Raw genomic sequence first — 15,803 nt, 5'->3', positions numbered from 1 at the left:
AGATGGTGTGAATGTGCATTTGTTACACAGACCGAGGACTCCGGGGCATCCAACTTCCTGTCTGTTGCAACGGATGTGCAAAAGTCAAGAAGCAAGGTCAAACTCTCATTTTCTATACCGGGACAAACTACCAGTGCAGTATGAGACAGAATAAAGATAACCTAAAACAAACCACACCTCCGATATATCCTTCTAGGCACGACTATTAAAGAATGCAGTCCAGCAAAGCAAGAAAGAAAATTAAGCAAAAGACATGGGTTTTTTAGACAACTTACTCGGTGACCATCAAAGCAGAGGGAGTCCCAGGCCCAGCAGGAAGTAGTCAGATTAGGGAAGAAGGCCTGGAAGGAGATGTAGGGAAGAGAAATGGCGGCAAAGGGGCACTGTCATGCTACTGACAAGAAAGAGGCGGGACTCAAAGCTACGGAGACAAAATATGTGCAAGAAAACCATGCTTCAATGCGAAAGTAAACAAAATGTCAGTGCTTGTGTGTGTGTGTGTGTCTGTGTGTGTGTATACACTGGTCCAAAGAGACCGGAAAACGATGTTGCACTCATTAGAGCTTAGTTACAGGAGGCTGTGATCTGTGCAGTGCTGAGAACTGACCTTGGGTCCTCTGAGGAAGCAAATGTTCTTCATAGCTCACTCATCTCTCCAACCTCTGCTTCGTGCGTTTGTTCTTCAAAGACAGGTCTCACTGTATTTCCAAAGTCGGCAGAGAAGTCCTGAGTAGCTTGGACACCACACTTGGCTTCCAATTTGCTCTTGAGGTCAGAAATAGCTTCCTTTCGTGGTATCAGCTAGTGCCACATTAGGCTCACAAAGAAGGGAATGTCCCTGGAACCTTTGGCTGCACAGCCTGTCAATTATTATGTGTAGCATGGTTACCCTGGGTCCCTTCTGAACCATTGAAATCCATCTTTAAGAGAGCTAGGAGAAAAGAGGGCATGGCAGCTCACCTATGTCAGGGCTGGGGCTAAGGGGTGGGGTTAATGCTAAGGGGCGGGGCTAAGGGATTGGGATGAGCAGATCCCTGGGGATCAGTGTCCAGACCTAGGCCGAGTGAGTGAGGTCCTGCCTCAAAAACCAAAGTATACAGCTTTCAAGGAAGGGCATTCTGGGTTCAACCTCCTGTCTACACACACACACACACACACACACACTCACACACACACACGCATACCCACAAAACTGCCTTTAGTTTACAAAAAGCACACGGCTGAGGAGGGCAGAGAAAAAAAAGTAGAAAGGGTGGTCAACAAACGGGAGGCAGGAGGGTGCTGTGTAACTTTAGAATGTCTGTCACGGAGCAGAGATCAACCAATGAACCCAGGTCCAGGACTGGGAAGCTGAGAGGGAGAGTTAATTACCATATTCATTCTTTGAATCAGAAAGAACTTTGAATCAGATTGGAGAGACGGCTCAGCAAAGAGCATTTGTTGTTCTTGTAGAGGAGACACAATGTAGACTTCCAGCATCCACATGGCAGCTCACTGTAATCCTGCACTAGGGGGATCCAATACCTCTGGCCTCCGTGGGTACCTGCTCTTACATGCATACTCCCACACAGATACATATAATTAAAGATAATAAAAACAAGCCTTTATATAAAGGAGAATGGCAAACAAAATACTTAAGTGCTCTAAAGATGTGGTATGCATTTTGAGGGGCGTCCAGCTGTGGCTCTTCGTCCTCCACTTCCCTCCTCTCGGGGCGTCCAGACACCCACTGCACACCAGGCTGGAAGGATGAAGAGGAGCTGGGAACTGGTGGAGTTCTGCAGGGACTCCCAGCCCCTGTCCAGCTGTAATGAATACCGGGTGCCAGGTGGAGGAGGCCTTCTCAAGGATCTTAGCATTACAGCTCTTTTAGGTGAAGGCCTTCTCCAACGATCTTCAACAAAACAGCTAGCTTTCTGAGACAATCTTAGCTTGTTTATATTTCTTTATTCTAGTGGTATTGTATGCCTCGCTCTATTTGGGGTCAACCAAGGGTTATTACATAGTTTGGGGGAAGGGGATGAGAATACTCAGGGTGGGCAAAGGTTCTGAGATGCCTCCTTAGCATGGGAAGGTACTCCAGGAATCTCAGGTGCAGGGTAGTTGACATTCCTCATGTAGGTGGAAGGATTCAGGCTCCTCCAGGTAGAAGAGAGGAAGCCCTGCTGAGGAAGGGAGGCTGACGTTTTGTATAGTGCTCAGGGCTTTGTGGTAATGGACCTTAGCAGCAAGGTTTCGAACCAAGAGACTCATGTTGCTGGTATGTAGGGAGGGTTGGAGCAGGCAAGAAGGAGAGACTCTTTCATTATAAGATTTGGGGAGGGGCTCTTTTTAAAGTTTTGTTCTTAGATGTAACTTTCACTAGCTTCAAAATCTGAAGCCAATGGGCTGGTGAGATGGCTCAGCAATTAAGAGCACTGACTGCTCTTCCATTGTCCTGAGTTCAATTCTCAGCAACCACATGGTGGCTCACAACCATCTGTAATGGGATCTGATACCCTCTTCTGCTGTGTCTGAAAACAGTCACAGTGTAAAATATGTAAATATATGTAAAATAAACAAATATTTAAACATTTTTCAAAAAAATTTTTTTTCATTAAAACCAAAAATAAGAACAAAAACTAGAGCCCATAATCAAATTAGTTCTCCGGCTGCCTTGACTTAGCATGCTAAAATAAAACATTTGCTGCTTGGGCATCGGAAAGCATTTCCACTGGCATTTTCTCAATCAGTTTTACAACCATCACCAAATGTAGATGGCGCATTTGTTCTTTTTCTGAGTACATACGTATAGGAAAACAAACCATCTCCAATGCTTACCCAAGGACTGGATACCAGCCTGGAAGAGCGGTGAACACCCATCACCCACCTTCTGGTACCTGTGACCCTACCCACACCACAGCATCCTTCTCTAGGCTCAGATCAATGAAACCTGCTCCCGTTTAAGAGACTTCCCACCAAGCTGCAGGCTCTCCTCCCAACTGGAGACAGCTCATTCTATTTTTACTCTGTGTCGCCGAGCGGCTGGAGTCCAAACTGAACAGTGATCCGGGTGCCAGACTCCCTGGCAACATCCCTCCTTTGGAGCACACTGCTCTGCTCTGTGCAGAGAAGAGGCTGGTCACTGCAGTCCCCACACCCTGTGGTCCTCACATTGCAGGGATGGTCTTCACACCATCTCAGGCGTGCCCAGAATACACAGGAGAACCTGTACCCTGTAAATTCAAACACGCGCGCATGGAGCAAAAACAGAGAGAGGGAGCACGTGCCCCTCTAATAAACCTTAAAGGTAACATGGGCATTGATGAATCCCTGGACCTTTGGAACCATCTAATTGACAGTGATTCTTCACCATGTGGTTTCGTAGTCATGCTTTAGACTCTAGCGTCAGTGTAGATTGCTAAAACAAACCACCACATCCCAGTAGCATTCATTGCTCACAGACCTAGTGGCTCAGAAGATCAGGGTGGCCCCGATCCAGTGTCTGGAGAGGGCAGGCCTCTGGGCTTACAGAGTGCCAACTTCTTCCTTGTGTCCTCAAATGTCCAGGAGAGGTCATGTCTCCTGTCTTCTTATTAATATACCAATCTCATCATGAGCACTGTGCGTGCATGAGTATCTCCTGGGGCTTTAATTCCTTCCCTAGGGACTCAGCTGCAACCCACGAAGAGGGGCAGGTGACATTCAGCTGGCAGCAGGCAATGCTGTGTGAGAGGCTGGCATAGCCAGCTCCATTTCCTGGGACAGCCAATTTGAGGTGTGACTAGGAGAATGGGATATTCAATTTCTTGTCCTTTCTTCATGCTACTGTGCAGGGGGACAAGGAGAAGAGGCATGGGGCACATCCATCTTCCTATAAACTCCCGTTGGGGACATCCTGTTCTAAGTGCTGGCCATGGCAGCTGATGGATGGGTCCTTGGAAGTGTGGTGAGGCACACGCCATCAGCTGCCCTTTGGCAAGCTTTTACCTCAGAAGAGTACTAGTACTAGTACTCACATAAACTCTACCTGAGCAGTTTCGAAATTTTTGAGAATAAAAGCGAACAGACAAATGCCTTCTGTGTCTTTGGATACCAAATGGTCACGTGCACCTGAGTTTGTGTCCCATGCACCTTTCTTCTGTAAATGCATAATACAAACATGGACTAGCTGTAGATAAAGTGTGTGTGTGTGTGTGTGTGTCTGCCTCACTCTCTACCTTATGACTTAAGGTGGGGTCTCCAGATGAATCTAGAACTCACTGATTTTTGCCAATCTGTTTGGTCATCGGAGCCCAAGGGTCTTCCTACGTACATCCCATGGGATCGCTGACACATTCTCACCCCCTTTTTACAGGGTCCTAGGGCTCCAAGTCCAGGCCCGCGTGCTCACACAGACAGTACGGGAGCCACCTCCTGAGCCACCCGCCCTCCCCCACACACCTGACTAACTCCTGTCCTTACAGTATTTGAAACCCTTAGAAAGAAGCTGGATATTGTATGATTCACTGAAATACCGCCTCACCTTGGATGTTAAGAATGTTTTAAATGTTTTTGGCTTTCATATTTCCTAATTTACTATCTGCTACATTTACGGAACTGTGTGTGAGGGAAGTGTGAGTTCAGACGGGCTCCTCCCACCAGCACCAGCCTGCAGGCAGTTGCCTTGTGTGACTCTCCTGGCCCTTCATCACTACTGCAGGGGCATTACTTGCCTGGATCTGGGGTTTATAAGTCCATTATTACACAGCTTCCGTGTGTGAACTGCCACCGGCTCCTGTCACAGGAGAGGTAGGAAGCTCACTGGCCCATGATGGGGAAGACATTGCTGAGCTGAGGAACAAGGCTATCTTCTCAGTCAGTGTTATGGCTACAGTCCAGGGACTGATTTTGTAGACATCTGTGGCTAAGAGAAAAAAATGAGGACTGTTTACTCGAGTAAACAGGTTCTGACCCGTTTCCTAAGCATCAACAGCAGTCAATCAATAACCTTACCTCCATGGTGTCTGTGTTAGTAGTGCCCTTCAGGGGACTCGAAAATGGAGGACATTAAGACTCAGACAGTTAGCCGGGCAGTGGTGGCATACTCCTTTAATCCCAGCACTTGGGAGGCAGAGGCAGGTGGATTTCTGAGTTTGATGCCAGCCTGGTCTACAAAGTGAGTTCCAAGACAGCCAGGGCTACACAGAGAAACCTTGTCTTGAAAAACAAAAAACAAAACAAAACAAAACAAAACAAAACAAAGGGACCCTTTCTTCATCTGTACTGCCGACGGTAATGAATGCAGACTAGCACAGGTATTACAGAAACAACAAAGAGAGGCCTGAAGGAATGCACTAAAAGCAGAACTCCCCTGTGAGCTAGCAATCTCACTGCTGGGTGTGTGTGCAAAGGAAGTGAACTCGGTGTGTTGGGGAGATTCACGCACGACTGCGATTCCTGGGGGAACACCCTTGTGGCATTAACAACTGGGCAGAAGAACCCCCAGATAAGTTATATTTAACCCGAAGCCTAAACCAATGAACCTCTGGCCTCTGTGAGCTGTGCAACCCTGGGAAGGCCACCCTCCCTCTCTGACCTTATCTTTTCTGTGTTGTAAGTCAGAACCACTCATAGCTCTTGCTGACGGTGCTGACTGGGTAGCGCCTGCCCCTTGGTGTACAGATGTATCAGACAGCAGTGGACACGGAGAAGCTGAGCTGGCTGCTGCATCCAGGCAGGTGTGGCAGTGTGAGCCCGACAACCCTCATCCCAGGTTGGTCTTGGTCTCCACCCACAACAATCCTGCAGGGCTGCATGCCGTTTCCCACAAGTGTCTGGGAATACAGACCAGACCCTGGAAGGCTTGGCACAGGTAGGTCCTGTTCTGTTGATGCGGCCAGCTCCTGGCTTCTGCTGCCTCGCTGTGACCTTCACCCTCCAAACACCATGGCCAAGCCCACTTCCCGGGAGGGAACAAAAGCTCAGTGTAGTGGGGGCGGTAGTGCATGCCTTTAATCCCAGCACTTGGGAGGCAGAGGCAGGCGGATTTCTGAGTTCGAGGTCAGCCTGGTCTACAGAGTGAGTTCCAGGACAGCCGGAGCTACACAGAGAAACCCTGTCTTGAAAAACCAAAACAACAAAAAAAAAAGCACAAATCATGCTCTGTGTGTTCAAGATGGGAAGCCCATCTGCCATCAGCATTGAGACCCAAGCCCTTTCAGGACTGCGACGGTCACCCCTGTGACAGAGGCAGGGCATACTTGCAGGGATGGGGCATGACAGTGCCCATTTTCCAGCAGTAATCTGGAATCTAAGGCGAAAGCAAAGCTATGAAGGGCCACGCGAGCCAAAGAAATACTCAGTTATGGAGGACCTAGGGCCTTCCTAATCCTTCTGTTCTTTAAGTGCAGCCCGATGGGCCTGCATTACTAGGTAGGTCAGATGCAGCCGCAGAGGCAGACACTAGAGAAGACTCCCCTGATGGTTTGGAATTGATGATGGGGCCACAAGCCAAGGAACGTTCATGAACTCTAAAAACTTTCAGAAGGAACCAATCATAGTGATACCCTGACTACAACCCAGGAAAACTCAGTTTAGACTTTCGACCTTCAGAGCTTTGATGAGGAAAAAAAAAATTAAATGTGTGTTGCCCCAAGCTGCTGTCTGGGGAAGTGTGTTAAAGCAGTAACAGGAATGAAGAACCCCCCAGATAAGTTATAATAACGTTTTATTTAACCCAAAGCCTAAACCAATGAACCTCTGGCCTCTGAGCTGTGCAACCCTGGGAAGGCCACTCTCCCCGTCTGACCTTATCTTTTCTGTGTTGTAAGTCAGAACCACTTAAGGCTTCTTTCAGTGCTGCTAAAGGGTACTGCTTACCCTTCCTACTACTATCATGGAGTCAGCCCTGCACCCTTGTTGGTGCAGGACAGGCAGATATCAATCATGTGGCTGTCAGAGCTGAGTTTTACCTGATCACACTGCTTTGCATGTAAGACCAGGGAGTGTTACTCACAGTAGGTGTTCCTATCATGGCTCGTTTGAGATTTGATTGAAGAGACAGAGCCCTTTGTGTCCTCAGCACAAATCCCAAGCCTAACTTGTGACTTAAGGGCCACAGCAGGTGAATGCCGGGCAGGCTATACAAGGAGTGTTTCCAAGGGTCTGCATGAGCATGCCCTGTGTCTGACCTAAAGCAGACAGCCCACCCTGTGCATGGTAAGAGGCTCTTCTAGAACACAGCTTTCTCCAGGGTGTTCCTACTGTCTGCTTGACAATTTCTCGAGCAATGGGGTCTCACAGTCAGTCTACAGGCTGGTTCCAGGGGTGGTACTGTGGTTTGGATTTGGTCCCTCGCCAACAGAAAGGCATGCTGGAGATCAACCACATGAGAGGTAGAAGAGGCAGCAGCTTAATCCAGCTGTTACGTTTAGAGCAAGGTATCTGGCTAGCAGTGAAGCCCCCATGACTGACTGAGAGAGAGAGAACCCTGAGGTGACACATGCACTGCACACATGTGCCTCTCTGTATGTGCTGCCTTGGGACTTTGCTGGGAGGAAGGCAATCAGAGGTGGGCAACAGACCTTGCATCTGTAGGAAAAACTGGACCAAAACAAACCTCTGTTCTTCAGAGCTATCCCTGTGACACCACATTCCTGAAAGCAGAAGATTGGCAAGGCCACATGGTAAGTCCATCCTCAGAGGCAGATGTGGCCTGTGAGCCGTGGCCAGACTCTGCTCTCTGGGATGATGGAAGCCTGACACATTCCCGTTTCATACCACACCTCCCCTGGCCTGGACACAGGCATTTTGCTCCACCTTGTTCCAGGATGACACCAAGATGTGCTGTTTGGACATCACATGTACTAATGGATTCTACTTCCAAGTATCAGTAAAAGCTGACACTTGCTTCTTAGAGGATGCAGGCAGTCAACACAGCTTCCCTCTTAGAACGAGCTCTCAGCAGTGACGTCACGGGTGACGGGCAGTTCTTTTTCCTGTCAGTATTTTTAAAGCCTCCAGGACCCTTTCCCTACACAACTGTTTATGGAAGCAGACCCACCCCATGGTTACTGCCATCTTTGGAAGTTCCTATACAATAAGGGAACACTGCAGAGGCAGCGAACTACACTGTCCTGGGGCAAATCTCCAACTGAGAACAGGCTGTAACTATCCTGTGCCAACACAGGCCTCAGGATGATGTGTTTATGGCTGTAGTTAACATGTTTGGGTGTTTTCAACACACCTCTCTCCTAATTGTAGGAAACTGTCCACCAGGGTCTATGTTGCTTCAACAAATCCCACTATCAACTGAAAAGCCTTCTTTTATTAGTATTTAGAATTTCTTAGTGGGTTTTACTTACAGATACAGACTGAAATGGCTTACAGCACAGGTGCCACTGTGCCTTCCTGGATCAAAAGGCAGCTATGGGCCTCAACTCTGTCCACATGTTACTGTGGGTAAGAGACCATGGGGGACAGACCCAGTCACACACTTGACCCTGCTGGCATCCAGGAGCAGCCATGGACAATTTGGCATCTGGTGTTGACAAATAGCAGATCTCTTGCCTCTTCCCTAGGCAGTGAATTTTGGCCTCTAGCCAACCATACAACTTCTGTGGCTAGAAATAGACATTTTTCTAGAAGCCTAGACAAAGAGTAGCTGTACCCAGGGAGAGTGTAGGTGCTTATGGGGAGTGCTATAGCTTGAGTTGCAAGCATTTTCCAGGTGTCCATGTAGTTGTATTGGTAGATGGTAGAGCTTAAGTCTTCGGGTCATGATGCTGTGCCCATCAAGGGTACAGTGGGAACCTGGCTCTCTCTTCTACCTCATGGAAAAAGGTGAGTGGCATTGTCCCCCTCCCTCTTGGTATAACATGCAGCCTTATCAGAGGCTTACAGCAAGAGTAACTGGCTATGGTTGACCCTATGAAACCATGAGCCAGCCAGGTGGTAGTGGCGCACGCCTGTAATCCCAGCACTTGGGAGGCAGAGGCAGGCAGATTTCTGAGTTCGAGGCCAGCCTGGTCTACAGAGTGAGTTCCAGGACAGCCAGGGCTATACAGAGAAACCGTGTCTCAAAACACCAAAAAAAAAAAAAAAAAAAAAAAAAAAAAAGAAAAAAAAAGAAAAGAAAAAGAAACCATGAGCCAAAAAACCCCCTTTCTAAACTGAGTTGATTATCCTATCTGTTCCAGTGACATGTAACATAAAGGAAGGCTGAAGGAAGCTTATAACCCTCTGGAGACATGGGCATCACATCCTCCTGTGGACCTTTAGTTAATGAGCTCAAAGAAGCCCCACAAGACAGGCCCAGAAGGGAAGCCACCCTTGGTCAGAGCCCAGCTGAAATCCTGCCTCTCCAATCAGTGGCTGGAGTTTCTCCAGATTTTAGTTTCTGCCCCTTTAACAGAACCTCTGCAGACCACACCCTTCAAGTGAATCACCTAGGCAAATAAAATAATGAATCATAAATTTTATTTCAAAATGTAAACGTCACTAAACATGCATACATGTTAAAACAATAAAATTTACAATTTCATTAATTTTTTTCTTTTGCATAGGACATTACAATATAGAATCTATGCCTTACAAAATACATAACAAAGTTTTATCCGAGCAAGCCAAGGCCAGATTGGGAAACTGTACAACTGTAATACTTCACTGTAGTGATCCAGGAAAGACGGAACATGGCCTTTGGAAGCATGTTGGGAGCTAGGTTTAAAAAAAAAAAGTTCCTATGGAAAATCTAAGTGGGAACCTGATGGAAATGGCCTTGGACCCTTGGATTTTGCCTTGGGATTTTGGCAAAGGATCCCACAAAAGTTCCACCGATGGCTTTGGATGGGAAGCAGTCACCCAGGCCTGTCCGACAAAACCACAGCAGGGATTTCCAGTCACCAAGGAGGGACAGGAGCTCTGACCCCACAATGCATAGTGGCTCAGCAGGGAGCCTTAGGGTACTGTCCATGGGGTCCCCACACTCGGTACCCAGGGCCTCTCCAGTGTGCAGTGAGGGAACAGAAAGATTCTTCCACCCACGTACTATGGTAGACACTGTAAATCAGGTAGGCCACTGGAGCAGATGACCAGGCAGTGTCTGAGTCACAAGAGTAGATCTAGCTACTCCTGGGGGAGGAATTCTCCAAAGTCTAGGGTCTCAGTACTGAGACAGGCAACCTGGCCCACAGGCACTGAGGGGAATGAGCACAGGCCGCTGACCGCAGTAAGTACTCTAGGGAAACAGCGGGGAGAAAACCCGCCCTCATGCCTGACCAGTTTCCTGCCCACCCCCAGGAATGTGGGGGAGGTGTCTTCTCTGCCATCCTGTTTGTTTCTAAATAAAAGTAGTAAAGTTTTAAAGCTGTGTGAGATGAGGGGTGGGGGTGGGGTGACACTCGACTGGGCTGGGCTAGAGTTTCAGAGCAAGTCCACTCCGTAGGGGTCAAAGAAACCAATCACACGTCCCTTCCCTGGTGGACTGGGGCGGGCCTCTAGGCCACCAAGAGGAAGGCCTGTCCCTCAGCAGTGCTCAGGCCTGGATCAGTGATAAGCTGGACTGTGTGTCCATGTTCGGGCACAAAATTCTCTGGAATGTATCCAGGACAAACCTTCGAAGACTCAGAATCAGGAAAATTAGTCACAGGACCTGGCTCTTCCTAGTGCCATCCTGATTTCAAAACAGTGAGTCAAACATCTGGATTTTAGCTTTGAAAGATATAACCACTAGGACAGACAGATGGAAACTTTGGACAGGAAAAAAAAAAGGGTGACCTACGAAGCATTTCTTACTGATCATAACATGACTACACACAAACCTTCCCGCACGGTCTCTGACCAAATGACCTTTTGTGAAGTGGGGCAGGAGGAGGGGAGGGACAATGGGTAACACCTGTCAGAAGTCAAAATAGGCAGCCTTGTAAACAAAGCCACCATCAGGAGCGGAGAAAGAGGCCCAGCTACTGCTCAGGTTAGGCTCCCACGGAGGGGCCCTGTGGGAGGAGATCCCAGCTGAAGCCTCTAGGAAATGCTGTGACCCTGTGCAGTCCATCGTAGCACCTGCTTCTGGCGAGAAAAGGGGCCAGTCTTCTGGACGGAGTGGGGCCGAGAGGCATTAGTCTTGAAAGGTAAACCCTCTGTTCTGCCACATTTCTCTTGGGACCACAGAATGTCACCTTCCCCCATCCATCCCCACATCTAAAGCACCCCTCCCTGGGGTCACAAGGGTGCAGGATTGTGCACCTGCCCCAGTGCTGGCCTCGGAACAAGGTTTCGACGGTGTGGGCTGGAGGTGGGGAGCCTTTGCATCTCGGGTCCTGTGAGTAGGGGGTGTGGCAGGACACAGGCAGGGCACCTCCAGGACCACACACCCATCAAGGGCATCACTGTCCATCCCTACGTAGCACCCATCAAGAGAGAACCGAAGGCCCTCTTTGGAAAGGGCTATTTTCTGTATGGCTGTAGGATTCAGTAGGCATCTGGGGAACAGACAGTGGCCCCGTAATATGGCTGATGCAAAGAGGGACTTTCTCATTTGGGACATGAGCTGAACTCCAGCCCCATGGTGGCTGAAGGCCAGAGCTCCTCTTAGCCGCTGCTGTGGGGAACTCTCCCTTCACTCAGGCACTTTCACTGTGGGATCTCTGCTTCCCATCCCGGAAATAAAGATCTGACTTTCCAGTATTATTCCTGGGCACCCTACGGGTTCCTCAGTCAATCAAACCAGAAAATATGGCCATAAACCTCAACAAAAAAAAAAACCTCAAAGATCCTGCAACAGACCCAGTCTGGGAAGACACTGCGTCTTAGAAGGCATCCCTTGTTTATGACAAGATGGGAACCTAATGAGAAGCCACTGGAAGTGAAGCTAATCATGTTCCTTCCTTCCTCCCACCCCTTGATGAGATGAACTGAAGCCCCAGATGATACAGGGGGGTCTATGAGGGGTGCCCTGGCCCCAGGCCGAAAGGGCCACACCCTGCCATTAAAGGAGAACCACTTTGGGAATGAAGACACGTTCATTTGCCGAAAATAGCCAACGCCTGCATATTTCTGTTTTAAGGCAACATTACCCTTCCATCTATCAGATGGAACAGCCCTGGGTCATTCAGAGGAAAAATTAAATTAAGTGCTCTCTTTGGAAACAGCCTACGCCCGCTCTCCCTCCCCCTCCCCCCAACCCGCTCTAAAACAAACCAGCTCTTTCTTTTATTCCAAGATGATGGGGCTTAGAGTCCTTTTATCCTTCCTATGTGCAGACAGTGATGGAGTTAGAAAACCTCCTGCTGTGACTCTGTGGGTACATAGGTCACAGGGAGACACAGGGAGACACCCGGCTCCTCCCAAGGAGAGACCTTGGCTGGCCTTTGGGGCACACTGCTGCCTCTGTCTTCAGAAATGTGGATGTAGGTGCACCAAAGGACTTTGGAATAAAATTCCTGAATCTGGAATGTGAATTCCTGAGACATGAAATGTGTTCAGAGTGTGGCTTTCTCTGCCTCACACAAATGACTTTGGGAGGGACTACACTTTGGAACTCAGCATGAAGATTGCCACACCCCAAGCACCCAGGGTTCCCTCCAGTCAAGGTCCCGACGACCATGCACCCCATTCTCTTCCCCAGATGAAATGCAAGCAGAGCTGTTACCAGCTTTGCAGTGGACCAGGGCAGGGCCCATCCCCACCCACCGTGCCTGCTTTTGGCAGCAACAATGCCACAGCCTAACTCAGCACCTACTGTGCCACCAGAAGCCACCATATGCCATTAGCCTCTCATAGTTGACACAGGTAGTTAGAAAGGGGTGCCTGAGATCCACATGGGAGCCACATGACAATAGCCGGACACTGCAGGGCACGGTCTCTGGGCTTTCCCTGTGCCGTCCCGCGCCACACACATACACATACACACACACTCTCACATTCACACACACACTGTGTGAGGGTTGGGGTGGAGGCAGAATGGCCACAACCAAGGCCCACTGGGCCCAGGAAGCCCATCTACAACCCTCTGAGTCACAGAGGCCGGTCCTCCACATCAAAATGAAGAGAGGTCTCTGTAAGATTAACCATGTCCATCCCAAACCCACCCGCCACCCAATACATACTCACGCACATACACACACACATGTGCACAAACACACGCACACACACATATCCAGTCCTGGGGCCTTGTGGTCCTAGGCCCCAGTTTTTTTTGAGAAGGGGAAGAAATGCCTGGGCCTCTGTGGGGTGGGAGCAGATGACACTCCAAGTATCTGCAAAGGAGCAACCAGGCAACCAGACAACCAGAACATGGTCTTGCTGACAAGGCCCAGCACCTGAAGCCGATGTAGCTCAGGTCTGGGCTCCAGGAAAAATAGAACAGGCCTGGTTTACTCCAGCTGTCCTACCAGCAGGCTGCCCACCCCTCCCCTAACCTACACTGCAGACTGGGTGTGGTTTGGGTGCTCCCAGGCAGGGCAGGCAGAAGCAGGACAGAAAAGTGGGTAATGCAACAGTGTGGAACTGTGGGTTTGCCAAGTCTGTACCCAAGAATCTGGGAAAGCGATTCCCACAATTTTCATGCGGTGTCCCCCAGAGACGCAGAATCCTTGTTTCTCCAATAGCATCTCCTTCAACACCTGCTGTGTGTGCTGCTCTGAGGAGTTAACTAACGCCGCCTTTGCCACCATCAGTCCTGTGGGATGTATGAGTGCTGCCACACTCACAGACTGAAGAGGCAGAGGGGTCGTGATGGTCCTGTCCAGTGGCCCGGGGCACGAGAGCTTAGGGAGCTGGATAAAAACAACACCAATTTTGGGGGAAATCAGTTTCAGTACAATGTGCCCAGGGCACTATTTCCCAGTCTGAGAACATGGTGTGATAGTGAAGGGTCCCAGGTGCCCTCTTGTAGGGCAGGCAGGGCCCAGCCGCCTCCACGGGTTGTTGGCAACAATGATATGCCAATCCAGGCAGGGTTTGCATCTGGCCTCCATTTTCCCAAGGATTTCTGGAGGCAGGTAGATAGGCAGGCAGGCAGGCAGGAAGGCAGGCCCAGTCTTAGAAGGCAGGTGTCCTCCACAGTTCCATAGGCAAGTGTTCCCATGGTCTGTCATGGCTTACCACATCCCTGGGAGGTGGCTAGTCCCTCAGACCCACCTGTGCTCTAAGCCAGGCCAAGGGGCAGAGGACCAAAACTGAGTGGGGTAGGCGGGAGAGGGTCTACTGCGAAAGCACAATACCAGTGACCACAGCTCTGTCTCAGCTGTCCTGTTCTGCCCCCAATGTAATCCTAAACCTCACAGAAAGCTCCAGAGTGCAAATCTATGTACAAAGTAAGGCGGCAGAAAGGCATGCCCTCACTGACCTGGTGGACCGCGTTCATCCCTGAGAAAGGGGGGATTTCAACACCGCTGAATCTCAACTTCGTGGATAGCTGTATTGTGCAATTTGTGGGTGGTCTTTTTATTTTTTTTTAATTTTTTATTTTTTTTTGAGATTTTTTTTCCTTTTTGTTAAAAATTGACACCTGAGGTGAAGAAAACTGTTGCTGTGGACTTCTCAAGTTCACTCAGCTTTCCTATTACCAAAGGGGCGGGCAAGGAGGCGCGGTCCGGGCGCGGGTGCTCAAGGTGAGCTGGCCGGGCTGATGGTGGGGCTGCTGGCATCCGAGCGGCTGTAGTCGCTGAGCGAGCCGGTCCTCGAGCCCCCGCCACGCCGCTGCAGCATGCCCGGGTGGAAGTTGGCGTGGCGGCGTGCGTGCTTCGTCAGGTGGTCACTCCGCATGAAGCGCTTCTCGCAGATGGGGCAGCTGAACTTCTTCTCGCCCGTGTGCGTGCGATAGTGCCGCGCCAGCTCGTCTGAGCGTGCGAACTTCTTGTTGCACTCCTGCCAGCTGCAGGCGAAAGGCCTCTCACCTGCGGGTGACAGAAGAGAGGTTAAGTCTCGGCCACGCCCGGCCATCAGGCCAGGCCACTCACTCTCACCATCCTCCAAGGCCTATCTTCCCATCCTGTGCCAAGCTCTCAGCCCACACCCGAGACGGAAGCAGATGATGGGTTTGAGGAAGAAAGAACCACAATGGCCAACTCTGGCAGTGAGCAGAGCCAGTGGTGCTCAGCCCTGGGCGGGGAGTAGGAAGGCGGTGCGGGCCCAAAGGACAGTCTTCCAAATCTTGCCTAGGAAGAGAGGGTCAGACACAGCCTGGAGCAGCAGCAGCCTGGAGCCTGCTGCTCCTGACAGAGGCCCTACAGTGGGCCAGGGATTTATCAAACTTCCAACAGGCTCTTGAAGACTCAAAACAGGATAACAGACAACAGTGATGACCCCAAATAGCCCAGGAGGGGCCTACCCAGGTGTGCAGGAGGCAACCCACAGTGGGACTCAGACGGAATGTGGAGTCACTCAGTCTGAATGACCAGGGTGCACTCCTTGCTCAGATCAAGGGACAAGCTAGCATTTACCTAAACTCTTTATTATACACACTGGGGGGGGGGGGGGTTTAAAAAAAAAAGAGGAAAAGAAAAGGAAAGAAAGATGGACCAAGTGCTCAAGGAAAGGCATTCCGCAGTGCTCTAGCAGGAAGCTTCTCTGGTATTGGAGGAGCCACACTGTTGCTGCTCTCCCTCTCTGCTTCCCTGCCTTATGCTATAAGGAAGATTGCAAGCTCCTGAAGTTAGCCCACGTAAGTCCAGCAAAAGAAATCCACAGCACCCACCCCTCCACCTTAAATATCAACAGACACTCAGGGTCACCTGACGGCCAAAGGAAATCACATGCGTGAAGAGAAAGGAGATGGGGCAACAGAGCCAACAACTCGGAGGAAAGGGAGAAGAAGCTGGCAAACAGGAGAGTATCAACCTAAA

At 49.9% G+C, this 15,803-nt stretch overlaps 1 protein-coding gene across 1 annotated transcript in view; it reads right to left on the bottom strand.

The window, feature by feature from the left end:
• Nucleotides 1-9,421: 9,421 nt before the first annotated feature.
• The window catches only part of Klf13 (KLF transcription factor 13), a 53,573-nt gene continuing 47,191 nt past the window's right edge, over nucleotides 9,422-15,803 (bottom strand). The window contains exon 2 of the mRNA XM_052161477.1: nucleotides 9,422-14,855. Within this exon, the coding sequence (XP_052017437.1) occupies nucleotides 14,566-14,855 (290 nt within the window). The 3' untranslated portion in view covers nucleotides 9,422-14,565. The remainder of the gene's footprint in view (nucleotides 14,856-15,803) is intronic.

The sequence above is a fragment of the Apodemus sylvaticus genome, chromosome 1, assembly GCF_947179515.1.
Source record: "Apodemus sylvaticus chromosome 1, mApoSyl1.1, whole genome shotgun sequence".
Taxonomy (NCBI): Eukaryota; Metazoa; Chordata; class Mammalia; order Rodentia; family Muridae; genus Apodemus; species Apodemus sylvaticus.
This window is presented reverse-complemented; position numbering and strand designations above follow the sequence as displayed.